Source organism: Rhinopithecus roxellana, chromosome 20 (assembly GCF_007565055.1).
Source record: "Rhinopithecus roxellana isolate Shanxi Qingling chromosome 20, ASM756505v1, whole genome shotgun sequence".
Taxonomy (NCBI): domain Eukaryota; kingdom Metazoa; phylum Chordata; class Mammalia; order Primates; family Cercopithecidae; genus Rhinopithecus; species Rhinopithecus roxellana.
Window position 1 is genome coordinate 59,668,043 of NC_044568.1, and position 21,010 is coordinate 59,689,052.

The window sequence follows — 21,010 nt, forward strand, 5'->3', positions numbered from 1 at the left end:
GCTGATCCCCATCTCCTGCAGAAGGCAGATGGAGGGTGGTTCCGTAGTACAATGAGCCACTTTTCTCACCCATGTTTGTATGAAGCATCTGTTTCTACCTCTTTTGCTCAAAGACTTCAATATGCTGCCTATCCCAGTGTGGAGAAACACTTAAGCTGGAGCATGGACCAAGGAAATACACACAGGAACTCAGAGCCTGAAAATACTCTGGTGTGATCGCATACAGGCTTTGAAACGGTATATTAAATAAGAGCACCCACATGGAATTTAAATTTAAGGGTTTTTTTTTTCCTCTCCACAATGCAATGGCACGAAAAGAGATTGGTTCTGAACTGGGAGCCTTTCTTTCATTTGTCATTATGTTTTACACACAAGGAAATTTTAATGTCTGAAGATGGGGGGTGATAAGAATAGAGTTAACATGTGTTTCTTTGGCAGCCTAGTCACCAGCACTTAAATTCACTTCTGACAGTTCTCAGAATCCAAAGACCTGCAAGTACTAAACTGTCATCTGCCTATCCATGAGAGATTTCACTTTGGCAGCATTTCAAAAGGAAAATCTCTCACTTTTTTTATGCATATTTTCACCACCACTGTATTTCTCCAAGCCGTGTAAAATCCTGTACTCTCGTGGGACAGATACAAAGAGGTTTGTGCTACAGCAGGCTCTAAATGGAAAATCACCCTTGTTTCTCAACCTAGAAGTATTTTCTAAAAACTGAAAGTCCTGTGCTAAAATCTGGGATTACGGCAAAAACGGGTGAGAGTTCCCTCCAAGATTTTGAGGTAGCTGATTACAAAAGGCACTTCAACTTGATGATTTCCCAACTACTTAATGGTTAAAAACTAATGGTCCAGTTAAGACGTGGAAGATGATCCTATTATGTAACAGTTGGCTCACTTCAGCAAAGCTGCTCACTTCCAACACATTCTGACAGAGGAACTGGAGAAAGTCATTCAGTGGCAGTGAATGTGAGATCTCGCATGCTATCAGGGAAAGAACAAGAGGCAGACTGGAGTGAAATGCCATGCCTGTCACCTAACCTGCAAAGTGACCCTGCAAAAGACCCTCACACTCTTTGGGTCTATTTCTATCACATTTAAAATGAAAGACAGGGCCGGGCACAGTGGCTCATGCCTCTAATTCCAGCAGTTTGGGAGGCCGAGGCAGATGGATCACTTGACGTCAGGAGTTGACTAGCCAGGCCAACATGGTGAAACCTCATCTCTACAGAAAATACAAAAATTAGCTGTTTGTGATGGCATGCACCTGTAATCCCAGCTACTCTGGAGGATGAGGCATGAGAATCGCTTGAACCCGGGGGCCAGAGGTTCCAGTGATCAGAGATTGCACCAGCGCACCTCAGCCTGGGCAACAGAGCGAGACACTGTCTCAAAATATAAATAAAAAACAATACAATAAAATGAAAGACAGTACAATATGGTGGTCAAGTTGGAGCCCTGGAGAGGCTAAATCAGCCCCTCTAACTACATCCCACATGCCTTGGATAAATTATATATTCTCTCTAGTCTCACTTTCCTTATTTATATAGTAAGAGATATTAACAGCATCTACTCCCAAGGACTGCTTTGAGAACTGAATCACAACATACATGCAAAGTATTTTCCATGTATGGCTCATCATAAGCCCTCAGCAAATGAGCTGCTACCTCTGCTGTCCTTGTCATCATCATTCCCTCCCAAACCAACACAGACAGATGAGTTTGAGTCAGTCGTCCATCATAGCTGACAACTGAGGTGATAGCTTATGTAGGGTTACTGTGGCTTCCAGGGCCACCACTCTCTTCCCAGAGCCCAGAAGAATGCCTGGGGCTTTAAAGGTGCTCCTGAAATGTGTGTGAAGTGAAGGAGCAGGTGGATAAATGAATGATGAAGCAATCAGTGAATAAATGTCTTGAATGCTAGTATTACAGCCTGTTGAGGTGCCTCTTGATAGTTCTGGCAAGGGGTGGCAGCTGCTAACAGCCAAGCACTGCAAAGGACACAAACAGGAAGGCTCTCTCAGATCTGGCTGGCTGGGGGACATCATTTCACTGTTACTACAAGACACCTTGGGGTCTGCACTTGGGGGATGTTGCAACTCGCACTAAGACTCTGACTCTAATGTAGACCTCAAGGACTTGGGATAGTTGCTAACTCCACCAAGAGCCTTAGAGAGCCAATTTTTTTTTTTTTTTTTTTTTGAGATAGAATTTTGCTCTTGTCACCCAGGCTAGAGCGCAATGGTTCAGTCTTGGCTCACTGCAACCTCCACCTCCCGGGTTCAAGCAATTCTCCTGCCTCAGCCTCCCGAGTAGCTGGCATTATAAGCATGTGCCTCCACGCCCAGCTAATTTTGTATTTTTAGTAGAGATGGGGTTTCACCATGTTGCCTAGGCTGGTCTCGAACTCCTGACCTCAGGTGATCCACTCACCTCGGCCTCTCAAAATGCTAGGATTACAGGCATAAGTCACCACACCAGGCTGAGTACTAACTTTTTTTTTTTTTGAGAGAGAGTCTCACTCTGTCACCAGGCTGGAGTGCAGTGGTGCCATGTCGGCTCACTGCAACCTCTGACTCCCAGGTTCAAGCGATTCTCCTGCCTTAGCCTCCCAAGTCGCTAGGACTAGAGGTGTGCACCACTACACCCAGCTAACTTTTTTTATCTTTAGTACAGAAGGGGTTTCACCATGTTGGCCAGGATGGTCTTGATCTCTGGACCTCGTGGTCCTCCCGCCTTGGTCTCGTAAAGTGCTGGGATAACAGGCATGAGACACTGGACCCAGCTGAGAGCAAACTTTTTAAGTCTAATAAAGTAGAGTGGCTGTGCATGGTGGCTCATGTCTGTAATCCCAGCACTTTAGGAGGTTGAGGCGGGTGGATCACCTGAGGTCTGGAGTTCAAGACCAGTCTGACCAATATAGTGAAACCCTATCTCTACTAAAAATACAAAAATTAGCAGGCCATGGTGGCAGGCACCTGTAGTCCCAGCCACTCAGGACGCTGGGACAGGAAAATCGCTTGAGCCCGGAGCGAGATGTTGCAGTGAGGCGAGATCGTGTGCAACCTGGGTGACAGAGTGATGCAAAGAGAACTGGATACTAGACAAAAGCGTGGGGTCAGCTCCCCACAGGGCCATTTGAATATCTGGTTTAAGATCCCTTCCCTCACATCCTTCACCTGCTTGGAACACTGCAGAACTAATGTTCCCAACAGAGCCTACCAAACCCAAAGCCAGCTTGTCATTTATGAGAGCTCTCCACATTCAGTGGTTCTGGTGCCTCTTGTGTAATTATCTTATCCTTGGCACCACCTGTGCTATTATTAACTCAATCCTCATGTTTGAATCAAGTCACTGAAAAACAACAAATGAAGATATTTATTAATGCAATTCAAACCTCTATGTTAAATGAGAAACCACGATTGCCTGCCCTAAATATGAGTAAAAATAAACACTTGGAAACAAAGTATTGTAATTATTGTAGCTTGCCATGATCGCTTTCCTTAAGCTCAGGGTTTCAGGGTTTGAGGCCTCCTGTTTGTCTCTCTGTCTCCCCATCCGTTTCCGCTTCTCTCCCTTTCCTACAACCTTCTCTGTTAGAAAGGGATGCTAGCATATGATAGCATCAAAATATGCTAGGCCCTAACTAAGGCTTTCTCCAACTGGAATTTTGAAAGACTGAAAACAATGAAAAAAAAAAAAAGAATGTGAGTCCACGTTTTTTGGAATCACGTCCATGTACCACATCAAATCATCGAAGGTTTTAGAAACTGGAGATCTTTTGGGAGCTTGGATTGTAAACATCCCTGCCATACTAGATAACTGAGTTTACTTGTTCCTGAATAGAATTAAAATATACTCCTACTCGATTCTGAAATGCACTGCAAAAATCTTATAATCAGGATGCGTCTTACAATTGCCAAGCTTTTCTTAGCCACTTTTACTACTGCTTTAATAGCGTCTTCTCCTTTTGTATCTGGGAAGCCGTTATTAGACTGATGACACATCTCATAATGAGGGTGACTGTGAGTCAAGAAAATATGGTTCACCTTAACAGGGCCAATATAAATGAGCCTCCGGTTTGGACGCCAAGACAACACAACAGCCTTGCGTTCTCCCAATTGTGTTCATCTGATAAAGACGTTACAATAGCAAGAAATTATGATCTATAACCCTCCACTGGAACACTCACACATTCTTGGCCTTGAATGCTTCAGCAAAATGCTGCACGCTACGGAGCAGAGCGAGGTCCAGGGCCATTGCTTCTACCTTGGCTTTATGCTGGAATGAGAGAAAATAAGAAGAAATGATAAATAACAGCAAGTTTAGTTCATGGTATCAAGTTACAGTAAATGTGTTATGGAACATGTCGGAATTCCCCTGTTTAATATAAGACGCCCAGAGAGAATATAAATCATAGGAATGAATGGAAGAACAGGGCTTTTACTGCCAAGTTCGGGGAGGATATGAGGCTGGGATTCTGCTAAACCTGCAGGCTGTGGGGACGGAGTGGGGGAGCATGGGTTGTGCTGTGTTTCAGCCGCACAAAAGAGGCTGCAGAGGGGCTTTGGGCTAAGGTTATCTCCTCTCAATCTGCATCCTAAAAAGCTGTAAGGAGGGGAACACACGACAAGGCCTGGATCATCGAAAGATGCAGTAGACAGTATCTTAATTTCAAAAGCTGCCATCAGGTTGTGAAATACCTCCACTAAACCTGCATCAAAAGCAAAGACAACTCCTTTATATAAAGTACAAAAGCAGAAAGACTCGTTTTGATACCAGTAGACTCTGACAGGCAGAGATCCCAAAGAGAAACCTGACTTAGTAAACCCAGAAAACTCTGTCAATAGGTGGAGTACATGCTGGTGATAGGAATAATAACGGTAATAATGGCTACTGTGTATTCAGGGACTGCCGGGGGCTGGGCATTTGCAGACCATCTCATTTAAGGCTCCTAACAACTCAAAGACAACGTTCTCTCCATTTGACAAGGCAGCATCTTACAAGAGATCACAGAGACAAGAAGTTGAGTCCAAGAACTGACCCCCAGTCAGTCTGATGCAGAAGCCCAAGTTCTCTCCTGGCAAGAAAGCAGGAGAACTGGAGAGTTCAGGATTTGAAGCAATGCAGTTCCGTTGGCCATGTTCTTCACGGCATCATTCTGCAAGGACAGATCTCCGGGTTGCCCCTCCCACTGGCCTTGTGTGTATGGGCCACTCCAAACTTTTCAATCTGGGTGCGCTTCGGAGTGCGAGATTTAATACTATCACTTCTTAGACCTAGCTCCTTGAAAGGACAAAAAGCCACCTGCCTATTCAAATAAGAAGAATCCTGTAAAACAAATTGTTGACTTGGGATTTCTAGTCTAGACTGTGATGTTTAACTAAGATTAAGGAGGATAACATGATACCTATAAGGCTATGAAGGGGGATGCAAATGGCACTGCTGAGAACATCCTCTACCCTAAGTGTCCTGTTCAGGGATGGACAGGAGCTAGGATGAGATATTCAGTGTATTTGCAGCCGGTTTATCTTGGCCGCGAAGTCCTGGGCTCTAACCCAAGTCCTAAGCTTTGAGCTGTGAACATCAGGCAGTGACGGCTAGAAAACACACTTACTCTGGACCATTTCACAGTGCTGAGTCTCCGTTTCCTTATCTGTAAAAGATGAATATTACTATCCTTACAAACCTATGAGTAGATCACATGTTCATAAGCACCTAACATCCTGTCTGGAAGAGAAGCTGTCTAACTAATTGAACTAGCAGAGAAGATGTCTCTTGTGACAAAGTCTTGCCCTGATGCCACTCGGCAAGAAATGGCAGTCTTTGCGCGCTTTAGTCCAGCACAGTGGATAGATGGATGGCAATGATGTCCAAAGATCCTCCCCGAAGGCCACATCAGACCAGATTACTAAGGTAGGGATCCTGAAGAATCCAAGTCATGCCTGCTAACAAAGCCCTGCTGTTTTTGTCTTGTTTTCTTTTCTTTTCTTTTTTTTTTTTTTTTTTTTTTTTTTTTTTTTTTTTTTTGAGATGGACTCTCACTCTGTTGCCCAGGCTGGAGTGTAGTGGCGTGATCCTGGCTCACTGCCACCTCCACCTCCTGGGTTCAAGTGATTCTCCTGCCTCAGCTTCTCGAGTAGCTGGGACTACAGGTGCACGCCACCACATGCAGCTAATTTTTATATTTTTAGTAGAGACGCAGTTTCACCATGTTGACCAGGAAGGTCTCAATCTCTTGACCTCCTGATGCACCCACCCCGGCCTCCCAAAATGCTGGGATGACAGGTGTGAGCCACCGCACCTGGCACAAAGCCCAGTTTTAAGGAAAGGTGGTAGAAAGTGATTAAATTATGTCCCCAAACCCCAACAGCACATCAGTGGCAGAAGAAAACTGGCCAACACAGATGTAAATTCCTGGTCTTGGGGAACAGTGGCAGACGCCCAAATGTGTAGATTTTGGAAGGAGGAGGAGAAACATGAACCTCATCTAGGAAAAGGGGAAAATGCCAACACAGGGGTTGCTGGTTTGCTAAATTCAGGGAATAATAGAGCTGGAGGGTCTGCTGTAAGGTGAGGACACATCCCTCCTTCTATAAAGAGGCAAACTGCCACCAAGAAGAGTGAAAGCCCTTGAGTGAAGACACACCCTGTCGAAGATGTGGAGCCCCAAATGACGAGCTGAACCCCACCAAGCTGTCTGAGTAACTCATATTTACCTGACGATTAAAAATCTTTCAGAAGTGTAAAATGTGGCAATACCCCCCACTGAGATGCTCATGCCTCATAAACACAACTACTTGACATTCAGAGTCAGCAAACAAAGTAACCTTTCATCCTCATCCTCAGTCCTCTGGTCCCCGCCTCCTTTTACTTGGAGCATGACACTCACTGCCACGTGCAGAATCTTACAGAAATGTGAATGTATCACAAGAGGAAAGGCAGCCATTCATTATGTTGTGGAGGGGGTGGTAAAGAAATTGTTCTGCTCAGCCAAGCCCCCAGGGAAAACCCCAAGGGATATGCAGGCTACATATTATAAAAATGCATGTCTGTATTTCCCCCATAAAACAGGAAGAACATTCCCAGATGGTGACCCCACAGCAGTATTTCAACAAAAATGATAGCACAGCCAACCAGCCCATACAGTCTTCTCTATAAGTAACTTACAACTGCTAAGTTTCCTTTTTGTTCTCCCGCTTCCCTTCAAAATAAAGCACAGAGCTGCCACTACCAATAAGAAGAAAATCATAACATATGCCTCTAAGGGAAAAAGGGGTCACAAGCCATCAAGTCGTTCAACAGACTAATCCACAAGCTGTGGGTTACTAGGCTCCTGGGGATAGTGACTCAAGTACACGCACTGTTATTCAGGTAATTCTCTTACCTTAGGTATCAGGTTTCCCCTTTCTGCTACCAATCGTGAGAAATGGAGAGAAAGTGGAGGCAATACAGTAAGTTCAAGGGATGGAAAATGCAGCTTTTAAATTAGGGTGTGTGTATGTGTTTATGGGTGTGTTGGGGTTTTGTACTTCCGATTGTCTAACAAACTAAGTAGCTTTATCAAAATCTTTATAGTGGGACATGCTCTAAATAAGAAGGTAGTGGCTGACATTACAAACGGAACCCATTTCTGAGGGGTGAACTGCTGTTAGGCGAGGACAAGAGACTCGATCTGCCAAGGTGAGATTTCCCGCCAGGTCTGGCAGTGAATCTGCAACTGACCACAATTCACTTGCTTGGTTTAACTCATGATCTTTTTGTTGTTAACTTTTATTTGAAACTAATTACAAATTCACAAAACATGACCAAACTGGTACAGAGAACACCCTTTCACTCATCATCCAGCTTCCCCCATATATACATCTTACATACACACAATGCATTGGCAAAACCTGAAAATCAACATCAGCACAACGTAATTTACTAGACCACAGTCATTACTGGGATGTCACCTGATGTGGTTTGGCTCCGTGTCCCTACCCAAATCTCATGTTAAATTGTAATCCCCAATATTGGAGGTGGGCCTGGTGGGAGGTGACTGGATCATGGGGCTGGTTAAAAACAGTTTAGTGTCATCCCTCCCGCCCTCCTTCCTGTGCTGTCTTGTCATCAAGTTTGCCTAAGACCTGCTTGTTTAAAAGAGTGGATCACCTTCCCCTACTTGTTCTCCCACTCCTGCTAAGATGTGCCTGCTTCCTCTTTGCCTTCTGTCATGATTGGAAGTTTCCTGAGGCCTAACCAGAAGCAGAACATGAACACAGAACAATGAGCCAATTAAACCTGTTTTCTTTATAAATTACACAGTCTTAGGTATGTTTACGTAGCAGTGTGAGAACGAACTAATACAAGTTGAGATGCATTTATTTTGTTTGCTGTATCTTTGTGCATAATTCTAAGACGTTTTATCACATGAATGGATTCATATAACCATCACCACATTCAAGACACAGAACTGTTTCATCACCACCAAGCAAACCATGACTTTCATTAACAAGTGTTAGAATTCGCACTTACCATCTAGAACATCAAAAGTTCAGGCCTTGTTCAGTCAGAGCCTGCTGTATTCACTGACAATATAAACCCTTTAGTACATCAGAGTGGCCACTAAGATATGGCCTTAGCATGGCTCACAAGATCCTCTGCATCAATCAGGATGTGCTTCAGTAAGGAACAACCCCCAAATCTCCATTACTTAGAACAATCCGGAATTATGACTTGCTCACACTTCACACTCGTTGTAGGTCAGTGGGTCCAGCTCACTGTGGCCAGCCAGGGCCCAGGCGGACGGAGCCTCTGTTGTCTGTAACATCAACAGCCTTCAGGGCATGTGGAAGGCAATGTGGTGAACTGCACGTGGCATCTCAAAGACTTCCACTTAATAGTGACGGATGCTGCTTCTACTCACATTTCCCTGACAAAGTGACATGGCTGGGCCTAGCTTCTAGAAGGTACAACATGCTATGTGTCCAGAAAGAGGAGAAATAAAAATACACAGTGAGGAACAGCAACAACTAACTCAGTCCATGACTTGGTCCCTGTCTACCTCTCTGGGCTTGTTTCAGGCCAACTCCTACTTCACACTCACATCCACTATAAAAAAACAGTCACAAAGACACATGAATATAGGCCACATAAAAAAAGCATCTAAAACATAACTGGCTGGGCATAGCCATGTGCACCTGCTACTCAGGAGGCTGGGGCAAGAGGATCACTTGAAGCTGGGAGATCGAGGCTGCCATGAGACGTGATCACGCCACTGCACTCCAGCCTGGGCAACAGAGCAAGACTGTCAGAGTGAAAAAGGAAAAGAAAGAAAATCCCACCACCGTAAAATAAACTGATAGCTTTCCATATATCCCTCCTTCCTTCCTACCTATATGTCTATCCACCTATCTTCCCACCTACCTATCCATTCATCCATCCCTCTAATCATCCATCCTCCCATGTTTGTTTAACCAGAAGAGATTCATTCTGAGATCACTGAATCTTGAAATGCTGTAAAATGGCTCTCAAACTTTTCCTTCCCCAAATGCTCATTCTTCCTTCTGATCACACCAGTACAAGCTTATCTCGCGCAAAACAGAAATGTTAATGTATTTTAAATTATGTATACAGACTCTACAACCCATCATTTTAAAACAGAGCCACACAGGTGGTATCACACATGTGAAGCAACAGGCAACTTCTAGGTAGCTCAGAAGCCCACCTGCTCCCAACACCCAGGGCTCAGCCCAAAAGACAATCAAATAACCCAGGTACATGTCTCCCATTTCTCTCGGATACAGGGACACTCATCAGTAGCACAGTTCACTGACACCTTAATACAGCAAGTCTTCTTCATCTATTCTTTATTAATTTCTAAAACCTGTCTTAGTGACTCAAGAGTCTGTAAGTGTGGAATCAAAGGGGTTTCTTGTTGTTACGCAACAGTGATCTCTAGTATCATTTTATGACTATAAATTAGCCATGTGTGACTCTGATGTGATACTGCCTGAAACCAAAGCAACCATATGGGGAGTGTGTGGTATTTAAACAGAGAAATGGGGAGATATTGTCATTGGCAGCAAAGACACTAGAGCCAGGCTGCCCTGGAACCACAGTCCAGCATGGCCAAGGCACTGGCAACGTGACTTCAGGGAAGCTACTGGAAGGTTCTGGGCTTCAATTGCCTTAGTTATGAATAAGCATAATAGTATTGCCTTGTATGATTAGAGTAAAGATTAGATAGAGTGAATATAAGGTATGAGCCACACAATGGGCTCTCAATAGACGCTATTATCGTTATTTTGAAGGCCACTGCTAAAATGTGATGCCCACTGTGTTCCAGTAACAATGCATATTAGTAACTGTGGGTCTCCCTTGTTTTCTTTTTTCAGGGGGTGGTTTGGGGCTGGGCAAGTTACTGCTTCTTGTGTATTTAGTTTGCTCCTCTGTGAAGTGGGAGTAAGAACAGCACCTGCCTTAGGTTGGGAAGTGAGGCAATGTAACTAAACCACTTGGAGCAGAACATGATATCTGATCAGGAGATCCTAACTCTAGATCCTTGTATTGTGATTGTGTACTGTTATATCAACATGATCATCACAATGCATAAAGATGTTGTGGTGACTATCCATAAAGAGTGCAGTGCTTCACTCCTCACGGATAGGGCTGAATGGGTCATCATGGGCCGATGATAAAAGCGACCGCGGCTGGGTGCAGTGGCTCACGCCTGTAATCTCAGCACTTTGGGAGGCCAAGGTGGGTGGATCACGAGGTCAGGAGATCCAGACCATCCTGGCTAATACGATGAAACCCCGTTTCTACTAAAAATACAAAAAAAATTAGCCAGGCGTGGTGGCGGGCACCTGTAGTCCCAGCTACATGGGAAGCTGAGGATGCAGAATGACCTGAACCTGGGAGGCGGAGCTTTCAGTGAGCCGAGATCGCGCCACTGCACTCCAGCCTGGGCGACAGAGCGAGACTCCGTCTCAAAAACAAAACAAAACAAAAACAAACAAACAAACAAAAAAGATTATCAAAAAGCGACCTCTAAACAATGACCATCTCAGTCCTTGCCCCACAGCAGTTCTATATCCCTACAACAAGTTTGCAGGGTGCGGTCATTATCGTCCACCTATTTCACAGATGGAAAAGCTGAGATTCAAAAGCGTCATGCACAGCTGCATCAAGATAGGAACTGCAAAGTCATGATTCACCCCAATGCAATATTTCAATAACTATTCCATATTCCATTATGTCTACACAATGTACCTGTCCTCTCATCCCCCAACCCTCCTTGCTCCTTGGAAGCCCTCATGGCAGCTGAGACAAAGACCAGGGAAAACCATCAGATCTGTAACTGCCTCATGCCGTCGTGATCTTGGTAACCTGGTAGCCCAGGTACGCTTCTCTCATTTCCCTTGGATACAGGGCCAATCATTACTAGCACAGTTAGCACACACCAAGTCCCAAATAAGGGAGACAACCTTCACAGGACTAAACTCATTTATCCATTAACATTGCCTCTAAAGGGAAACGCATTTTCCACAGATTCAATCTCCATTTTCTTTTTTTCTCTCCATCATTCCAACACTTCAAAGGTAATGTCTCATACCTACATTATGCTTACCAACAATGGGAGGAGAAAAAACATCTCAAGGCAATAGGCCTTTAGAACACAGGATAGGAATAACTCCAATGATCAAACCTAGTTTTCAAGACCACAAATTATTACTTTACAGTCATCGTCAATTGTAAATTGCCGAGGAATCAGCTGGGAGAGTATCAATGGGTTCGCGCTCCTATCCTATTTCTCGCCATAGTGAACCGAAGTAGTTGGTCTGTGGCCCAAGCTGTTGGGTTTTAGGGAGCATGCTTCAAAATACTCCCATCTCGTGCATGTGGGCCTTGCGTTCTCCACTTACCTCCAGTGAAAGAATCCCTGGCACACACGTTTGGCACATCTAGCAGCACAAAGCAGCAGTTCTTTGCGATGTTGTGTTGAAAGCATCATCACTATGTGGGTCAAATAAAGGAACACATCCGCACAGCGGCTGGAGAAGGAACATACCCAGGTGCGCTAGATGGCTGTGCTGAGCCTGGCCTCCATTATACCCGGAGGAAATCCTTTTAGCTGGGGGACTCGTCATATGCAACTGCAGAGGCAAGAGTTGCTGTTTACAGGGAATTAGCTATTTTGTGATCTCACTTCAAGGTACCCATCGACGCTGATTGGAAGACTATATATCTACCCCTCCCTTACAAATATGGAAAAACTTTTTTCCAGAATCTCATTTAAAAAGCTCTCATTTGCATGTATTTATTGATCATAAAAGCAACAAAAATAATCGCCTATGACAGGCTTGTTTTCATTTTATAGTAATAGCAAGTATCTTTTGAAGCATCTATAATTTTCCCTATTTTACAGATGACAAAACAGAGGCTGAGTGACGTTAAAGTGGCAAAGCTAGTAAGACACAGATATGCGTTTCCAACTCAGATGTGGCTGTTTCCAATGCTCGTGTCGTCACAAGACTGCCACACTGAGCGGTTCCCCTGTCGTCATATTCTTCAACACATAACACCAGGAAGCTCTGAAGAAATTAACATCATCTATATATTCTTATTTGTGTCTGTTTTATATCATATTTATTTTACCCACTTAGAATTTACAAGAGAAGTGTTACTGCTGAACAAGAAAACGTAAGCACGGCAATAATCTACACTCAGAGCTTATTGCTAATGGCATCCTGCAAATTCTAATCTAATGGGCCTTAACTGCATTATGCTGATGTCTCTCACCCTTCCGCTTTACATACTCTCGGTCCTGATTTTATGTTCTAAAACCTTAAATAGGAGCTGTCACATTTACAACAGCAAGAGACACTGGCGTTGAGCATAGTATTGACATGACATTATTCACTGAACTACAAGAGAGATCTAACTCAACTGGTTTAATAATTCATCAATATCGTATGTAGGACTTCATAACACTAATTCCTCTAGTATTATTTAAGCGATGGTAATGGTTGCGATGGGTGACATCTTCACTGGAAAATGCATGGGGACACAGTTGACTAGTGATTCTTGGATGTCTTAGTCAAACCTGAATCAAGATCGTGTGCCAGTCTGATGTGGAGTTTGACCCATCTTTGCCAAGTCTAAAGATGAAAAGTGTGCTCTCACAAATGTTCCTCCTGATAGGATTCGCAGGAAAGGGGAGTTTGAGAGTCTCTTCCCTGGCTTGACACATTTTATCACTTTGCTTTTATCACTTTTCTTTTAATAAACAAACTCTTGGAGAGGATTCCACATTTTAAAATACGGAACCACACCAAAAATGATCCCCAGCAAAACCCTGGATTTCCTTGTCTCTCGCTCCTTTTTTGAGGGGGAAGGGAGACGGGGAAAGTCTTGAAGAACAGAGGCTGAGTTTGCTATTCCTAACCTTCAAATCATCCAGCATCAACCTTCACTCCAGTGCCCTCCACCAGATTCCCTTCCTACCTCCCCCTGCCAAAATACACTAACACCCCTAAGAAGAAAATGATGACAACTCTTCCTTCATTATATACAGGCCAAAATTTTTGCCTTGTGTGGCTGGAACTCAATTTATAAAATAACCATGTCAATATCTATAGGTAATTGTGAGTCTATTCAAGGAGAAATTGCACCAGATAACAGCTTATTTAATTTGGTATAAGAGTTACGTGCCATGGAAAGCAAAACTATTAAAAATTCTTAGACAGTAATTGGCAATCCGAATAAAAAATGCTTATCTTGCCAGAAACTAACAAGAGAGTGGAAACATTCCAAAACCGTCCCATTTCCCTCTATGCAATATATTCACTTTGCAGTTTAAAAACAGTTTAAGGAAGGACAGTGAATGACACAGGAGGTTGGCAGTCAACATGATTGTGCATTTATGCCTTGCTATTGAAGAAAGAGCCTTTTTTCACAGTGAATTTTTCATTCTAATGTAAGTGATGATTTACGTTAACTATAGGTAAAGCGTGGTTACATTTTCCTGAAGGATTGCAGGCAAGTGAAGAGGAGTACAATAAGTTGAAGCATAAAAGCTTTCTCTGTCATAATATTTATTATAATGGCATATAAAATAGCTGAAATAAATAATAGATGACTAAAGGTAAATTCATATGATAAAGAATCCTTCAGCAGACACCATTACTTTTGACTGCTCCAGCTTTATACACAGTTGAAGACTCTTAATAAACATGCCCTGTATCTTATGTAAGTACTGCAAACATCAAAGACGTGCTTAAAAGGCAACGTACTGGACATCAGCTAATTTACTGTATAATTACATTCTCAACAGCAACAGTCTGTCTATTCTGAATATTTAATAGCTGTGTTCTTAATGAAACTTGTTAAGCATTGGAACTTCCCACTTCGGGGAAGTCAGTGAAAAAAGAAAAATCAGTGCCCCACCTCCTCGATTCAGAAAGATGTGTAGCTCCGAACACAGAGATCCGGGACCTGGTGATTGCTGCAAGTCGCAAGTCAATAGTGGGTAAATTGAATGAAAAGACAGAAACAAGATTTGTCTGTTCTGTTCGAAAGGATTTTACATTCCACACGGCAGACTTGTGAAGTCTGAACGATTCTCAAACGGAGGGAGATGGTCTCGGTTCCAGCAGTTGGGAGGGCGAGAACTATACCCTGATAGCCGAGTCTGAGCAGAGTGTGAGCAGAGTCTGCTCTGGTTCTCAGCCAGGGGCCATTCTAACCGCTAGCAGACATCTGCTAATTTCTGGAGACATTTCTGCTTGGTGCAACTTGGTGGAAAGTGAACCGGCATCTAGGGGGCAGAGGCCAGGGATGCTACTCAGTATATTACAATGCACAGGACAGCCGGCCTAACAAAGAATTCTCTGGCCTCAGTAGTCCTGAGGTTGCCTGCGTGTAGTTGGTCATAGGCACTTTGGTTAACCCAAGTGGTCATCAGCTATTGACATTTACTGTTAGTTGCAAAAATAAAACTGGTTCATCCTATTACAAATAATACAGAAGTGGATAACGTATAAAGTGAAAATGGTCCCCAAGTCCTACTGCGCCAAGGTAAGGACAGGGACAGCCTGGTTCAGATCCTTCCAGAGTATATTTTCTACCCATGTAAAACCATCATGCAACTTTTCCTAAAAACATAGTATTGTAGTTCATGTGGTTGCTTCACAATCTAGTTTTCCTCAATAACACATAATTGAATCTATCTAAACAGAGCTCTACGCCCATACTTAGTCACCAGTATGTGTGGCTCAGTAAAGAATGTTCAATCATTCATGAAAAACCGTCCTCACATACTTCACTAGCTTTGTGAACATTTTACTTACATTCTCTAACCTGAGCTTCCTTATCAGTTAAAAACAGAAATTAAAGAACTTGCTCCTTGAAGTTACTGTGAGAATTGTTGGATAATATCTATGAGAAGTGGCCGGGTGTGGTGGCTCATGCCTGTAATCCCAGCACTTTGGGATGCAGAGGCGAGTGGCTCACTTGAGGTCAGGAGTTCAAGACCAGCCTGGCCATCATAGTGAAACTCCATCTCTACAAAAATACAAAAATTAGCCAGGTATGGTGACACGTGCTGGTAGTCCCAGCTAATCAAAAGGCTGAGGCAGAAGACTCGCTTGAACCCATGAAGCGGCGCTTGCATTGAGTGAAGATTGCGCCACTGCACTCCAGCCTGGGCATCCACAGCAAGACTCTGCCTCAAAAAAAAAAAAAATCCTATAAATGTTACTCATTGTTTCTGCTGTTATATTATTTTATGTTGTTGCCAGGTTTTTTTTATTTTTTATTGCCACTGAAAGCAATGCTGCAATACAAATACTTAGCAAAATATAATATTTTTCTTTAAGATTAATTCCTGGAAGTAGACTCACTAGGTCAAGAGATAACAACATTTTAAATTTTGATCGATTTTTACTGAGGGTCCTCCAAAAAGGTTATACCAATTTCTATTCCCAAGTAACCTACAGGAGACTATAAAAGAAAAGCAAAACAACCAATAATTCACACTGACATTCATCGTAAATTAAAATGTACAGCTTCATATCTGCATCTCTAATACCTGATGCATACGCAGTAGCACTGAGCACATTTTCAAGACAGGCTTTAATTTAGAAAATAAATGAATGACTGTTTAAAGTACCATCAAATACGGGGAAAAGCCGTAAGTAGAAATACAAGTAGGCTACTCATATTGGCAGCAACAATTTTCCGTAAGCCATTTGGAAACCCAGGCATTTCTCCTGGCGCTTCAGGCTGTCCAGCTGAATGCCGGCCTCTGGGAAGGTGGCCACACTGTGTGCGACAGATATGTGCTTGGTATGCAGAATATGCAGTAAACATGGAACAGTATCATCATGCTGGAGAAATGACCACGACAGTTATTTTTACTTTACAGATGAATCTAAAGAGAGAAATCTTTCAGAGGATCTCCAGGAACAAAGCAGGATGTTTAACAGATAAACTGGAAAAAATTTTTAAATATGCTTCGGAAAAAAATAAGGTTTCCTGCTTAACATGGTATCTGCCTCGCAGTAGTTTATGGGTTCCCACCTTAATACCCATAAAGACAGAAAAAGTAGCCAGGCGCGATGGCTCACGCCTATAATCCCAGCACTCTGGGAGGCCAAGGCAGGCAGATCACCTGAGGTCAAGAGTTCGAGACCAGGCTGGCCAACCTGGTGAAAACCTGTCTCTACTGAAAATGCAAAAAAAAAAAAAAAAAAAAAAGGGCTGGGCACAGTGGCTCATGCCTGTAATCCCAGTACTTTGGGAGGCCAAGGCAGGCAAATCACGAGGTCAGGAGACCGAGACCATACTGGCTAACATTGTGAAACCCTGTCTCTACTAAAAATACAAAAAAAAATTAGCCAAGCGTGGTGGCGGGCGCCTGTAGTCTCAGCTACTTGGGAGGCTGAGGCAGGAGAATGGCATGAACCTAGAAGGCAGAACTTGCCATGAGCTGAGATTGCACCACTGCACTTAGCCTGGGTGACAGAACGAGACTCTGCGTTTAAAAAAAAAAAAGAGAGAACAGGGGAAGTAGCGGGAGCCGGTGCAGACGCGAACGACTCTGTCTGACAGCTTTGGGGAGAGCCGTGGATCTCCCAACGCGGAGGTTGAGATCTGAGAACGGACAGACTGCCTGCTCAGGTGTGTCCCTGACCCCTGAGTAGCCTAGCTGGAAGAAATCCCCCACTAGGGGCAGTCTGACACCCCACACCTCACAGGGTGGAGTACACCCCTGAGAGGAAACTTCCAAAGGAAGAATCAGACAGGTACACTCGCTGTTCAGCAATATTCTATCTTCGGCAACCTCTGCTGCTGATACCCAGGCAAACAGGGTCTGGAGTGGACCTCAAGCAATCTCCAACAGACCAACAGACAGTCCTTCTGACTGTCAGAAGGAAAACTATCAAACAGGAAGGACACCTATACCAAAACCCCATCAGTACGTCACCACCATCAAAGACCAGAGACAGATAAAACCACAAAGATGGGGAAGAAGCAGGGCAGAAAAGCTGGAAATTCAAAAAATAAGAGCGCATCTCCCCCTGCAAAGGAGCGCAGCCCATCGCCAGCAATGGATCAAAGCTGGTCAGAGAATGACTTGGACGAGAGGAGAGAAGAAGGCTTCAGTCCATCAAACTTCTCAGAGCTAAAGGAGGAATTACGTACCCAGCGCAAAGAAACTAAAAATCTTGAAAAAAGAGTGGAAGAATTGACAGCTAGACTCATTAATGCAGAGAAGATCATAAACGAAATGACAGAGATGAAAACCATGATACGAGAAATACGTGACAAATGCACAAGCTTCAGTAACCGACTCGATCAACTGGAAGAAAGAGTATCAGCGATTGAAGATCAAATGAATGAAATGAAGCAAGAAGAGAAACCAAAAGAAAAAAGAAGAAAAAGAAATGAGCAAAGCCTGCAAGAAGTATGGGATTACGTAAAAAGACCAAATCTACGTCTGATTGGGGTGCCTGAAAGTGAGGGGGAAAATGGAACCAAGTTGGAAAACACTCTTCAGGATATCATCCAGGAGAACTTCCCCAACCTAGTAGGGCAGGCCAACATTCAAATTCAGGAAATACAGAGAACGCCACAAAGATACTCCTCCAGAAGAGCAACTCCAAGACACATAATTGCCAGATTCACCAAAGTTGAAATGAAGGAAAAAATCTTAAGGGCAGCCAGAGAGAAAGGTCGGGTTACCCACAAAGGGAAGCCCATCAGACTAACAGCAGATCTCTCGGCAGAAACTCTACAAGCCAGAAGAGAGTGGGGGCCAATATTCAACGTTCTTAAAGAAAAGAATTTTAAACCCAGAATTTCATATCCAGCCAAACTAAGTTTCATCAGTGAAGGAGAAATAAAATCCTTTACAGATAAGCAAATGCTTAGAGATTTTGTCACCACCAGGCCTGCCTTACAAGAGACCCTGAAGGAAGCCCTAAACATGGAAAGGAACAACCGGTACCAGCCATCGCAAAAACATGCCAAAATGTAAAGACCATCGAGGCTAGGAAGAAACTGCATCAACTAACGAGCAAAATAACCAGTTAATATCATAATGGCAGGATCAAGTTCACACATAACAATATTAACCTTAAATGTTAATGGACTAAATGCTCCAATTAAAAGACACAGACTGGCAAACTGGATAAAGAGTCAAGACCCATCAGTCTGCTGTATTCAGGAGACCCATCTCACATGCAGAGACATACATAGGCTCAAAATAAAGGGATGGAGGAAGATCTACCAAGCAAATGGAGAACAAAAAAAAGCAGGGGTTGCAATCCTTGTCTCTGATAAAACAGACTTTAAACCATCAAAGATCAAAAGAGACAAAGAAGGCCATTACATAATGGTAAAGGGATCAATTCAACAGGAAGAGCTAACTCTCCTAAATATATATGCACCCAATACAGGAGCACCCAGATTCATAAAGCAAGTCCTTAGAGACTTACAAAGAGACTTAGACTCCCATACAATAATAATGGGAGACTTCAACACTCCGCTGTCAACATTAGACAGATCAACGAGACAGAAAGTTAACAAGGATATCCAGGAATTGAACTCATCTCTGCACCAAGCGGACCTAATAGACATCTATAGAACTCTCCACCCCAAATCAACAGAATATACATTCTTCTCAGCACCACATCGCACTTATTCCAAAATTGACCACATAATTGGAAGTAAAGCACTCCTCAGCAAATGTACAAGAACAGAAATTATAACAAACTGTCTCTCAGACCACAGTGCAATCAAACTAGAACTCAGGACTAAGAAACTCAATCAAAACCGCTCAACTACATGGAAACTGAACAACCTGCTCCTGAATGACTACTGGGTACATAACGAAATGAAAGCGGAAATAAAGATGTTCTTTGAAACCAATGAGAACAAAGATACAACATACCAAAATCTCTGGGACACATTTAAAGCAGTGTGTAGAGGGAAATTTATAGCACTAAATGCCCACAAGAGAAAGCAGGAAAGATCTAAAATTGACACTCTAACATCACAATTAAAAGAACTAGAGAGGCAAGAGCAAACACATTCAAAAGCTAGCAGAAGGCAAGAAATAACTAAGATCAGAGCAGAACTGAAGGAGATAGAGACACAAAAAACCCTCCAAAAAAATCAATGAATCCAGGAGTTGGTTTTTTGAAAAGATCAACAAAATTGACAGACCGCTAGCAAGGCTAATAAAGAAGAAAAGAGAGAGGAATCAAATAGATGCAATAAAAAATGATAAAGGGGATATCACCACTGACCCCACAGAAATACAAACTACCATCAGAGAATACTATAAACGCCTCTACGCAAACCAACTAGAAAATCTAGAAGAAATGGATAATTTCCTGGACACTTACACTCTCCCAAGGCTAAACCAGGAAGAAGTTGAATCCCTGAATAGACCAATAGCAGGCTCTGAAATTGAGGCAACAATTAATAGCCTACCCACCAAAAAAAGTCCAGGACCAGATGGATTCACAGCTGAATTCTACCAGAGGTACAAGGAGGAGCTGGTACCATTCCTTCTGAAACTATTCCAATCAATAGAAAAAGAGGGAATCCTCCCTAACTCATTTTATGAGGCCAACATCATCCTGATACCAAAGCCTGGCAGAGACACAACAAAAAAAGAGAATTTTAGACCAATATCCCTGATGAACATTGATGCAAAAATTCTCAATAAAATACTGGCAAACCGGATTCAGCAGCACATCAAAAAGCTTATCCACCATGATCAAGTGGGCTTCATCCCTGGGATGCAAGGCTGGTTCAACATTCGCAAATCAATAAACGTAATCCAGCATATAAACAGAACCAAAGACAAGAACCACATGATTGTCTCAATAGATGCAGAAAAGGCTTTTGACAAAATTCAACAGCCCTTCATGCTAAAAACGCTCAATAAATTCGGTATTGATGGAACGTACCTCAAAACAATAAGAGCTATTTATGACAAACCCACAGCTAATATCATACTGAATGGGCAAAAACTGGAAAAATTCCCTTTGAAAACTGGCACAAGACAGGGATGCCCTCTCTCACCACTCCTATTCAACATAGTGTTGGAAGTTCTGGCTAGGGCAATCAGGCAAGAGAAAGAAATCAAGGGTATTCAGTTAGGAAAAGAAGAAGTCAAATTGTCCCTGTTTGCAGATGACATGATTGTATATTTAGAAAACCCCATCGTCTCAGCCCAAAATCTCCTTAAGCTGATAAGCAACTTCAGCAAAGTCTCAGGATACAAAATTAATGTGCAAAAATCACAAGCATTCTTATACACCAGTAACAGACAAGCAGAGAGCCAAATCAGGAATGAACTTCCATTCACAATTGCTTCAAAGAGAATAAAATACCTAGGAATCCAGCTTACAAGGGATGTAAAGGACCTCTTCAAGGAGAACTACAAACCACTGCTCAGTGAAATCAAAGAGGACACAAACAAATGGAAGAACATACCATGCTCATGG

General features: G+C 43.0%; 1 protein-coding gene across 4 annotated transcripts in view; it reads right to left on the reverse strand.

The window, feature by feature from the left end:
* Window positions 1-21,010, reverse strand: part of WWOX (WW domain containing oxidoreductase) — a 1,123,975-nt gene that overhangs the window by 827,127 nt on the left and 275,838 nt on the right. For all 4 annotated transcript variants that reach the window (XM_010381243.1, XM_030924356.1, XM_030924357.1 and 1 more), the window contains exon 6: window positions 4,195-4,283. In XM_010381243.1, the coding sequence (XP_010379545.1) occupies window positions 4,195-4,283 (89 nt within the window). The remainder of the gene's footprint in view (window positions 1-4,194; window positions 4,284-21,010) is intronic.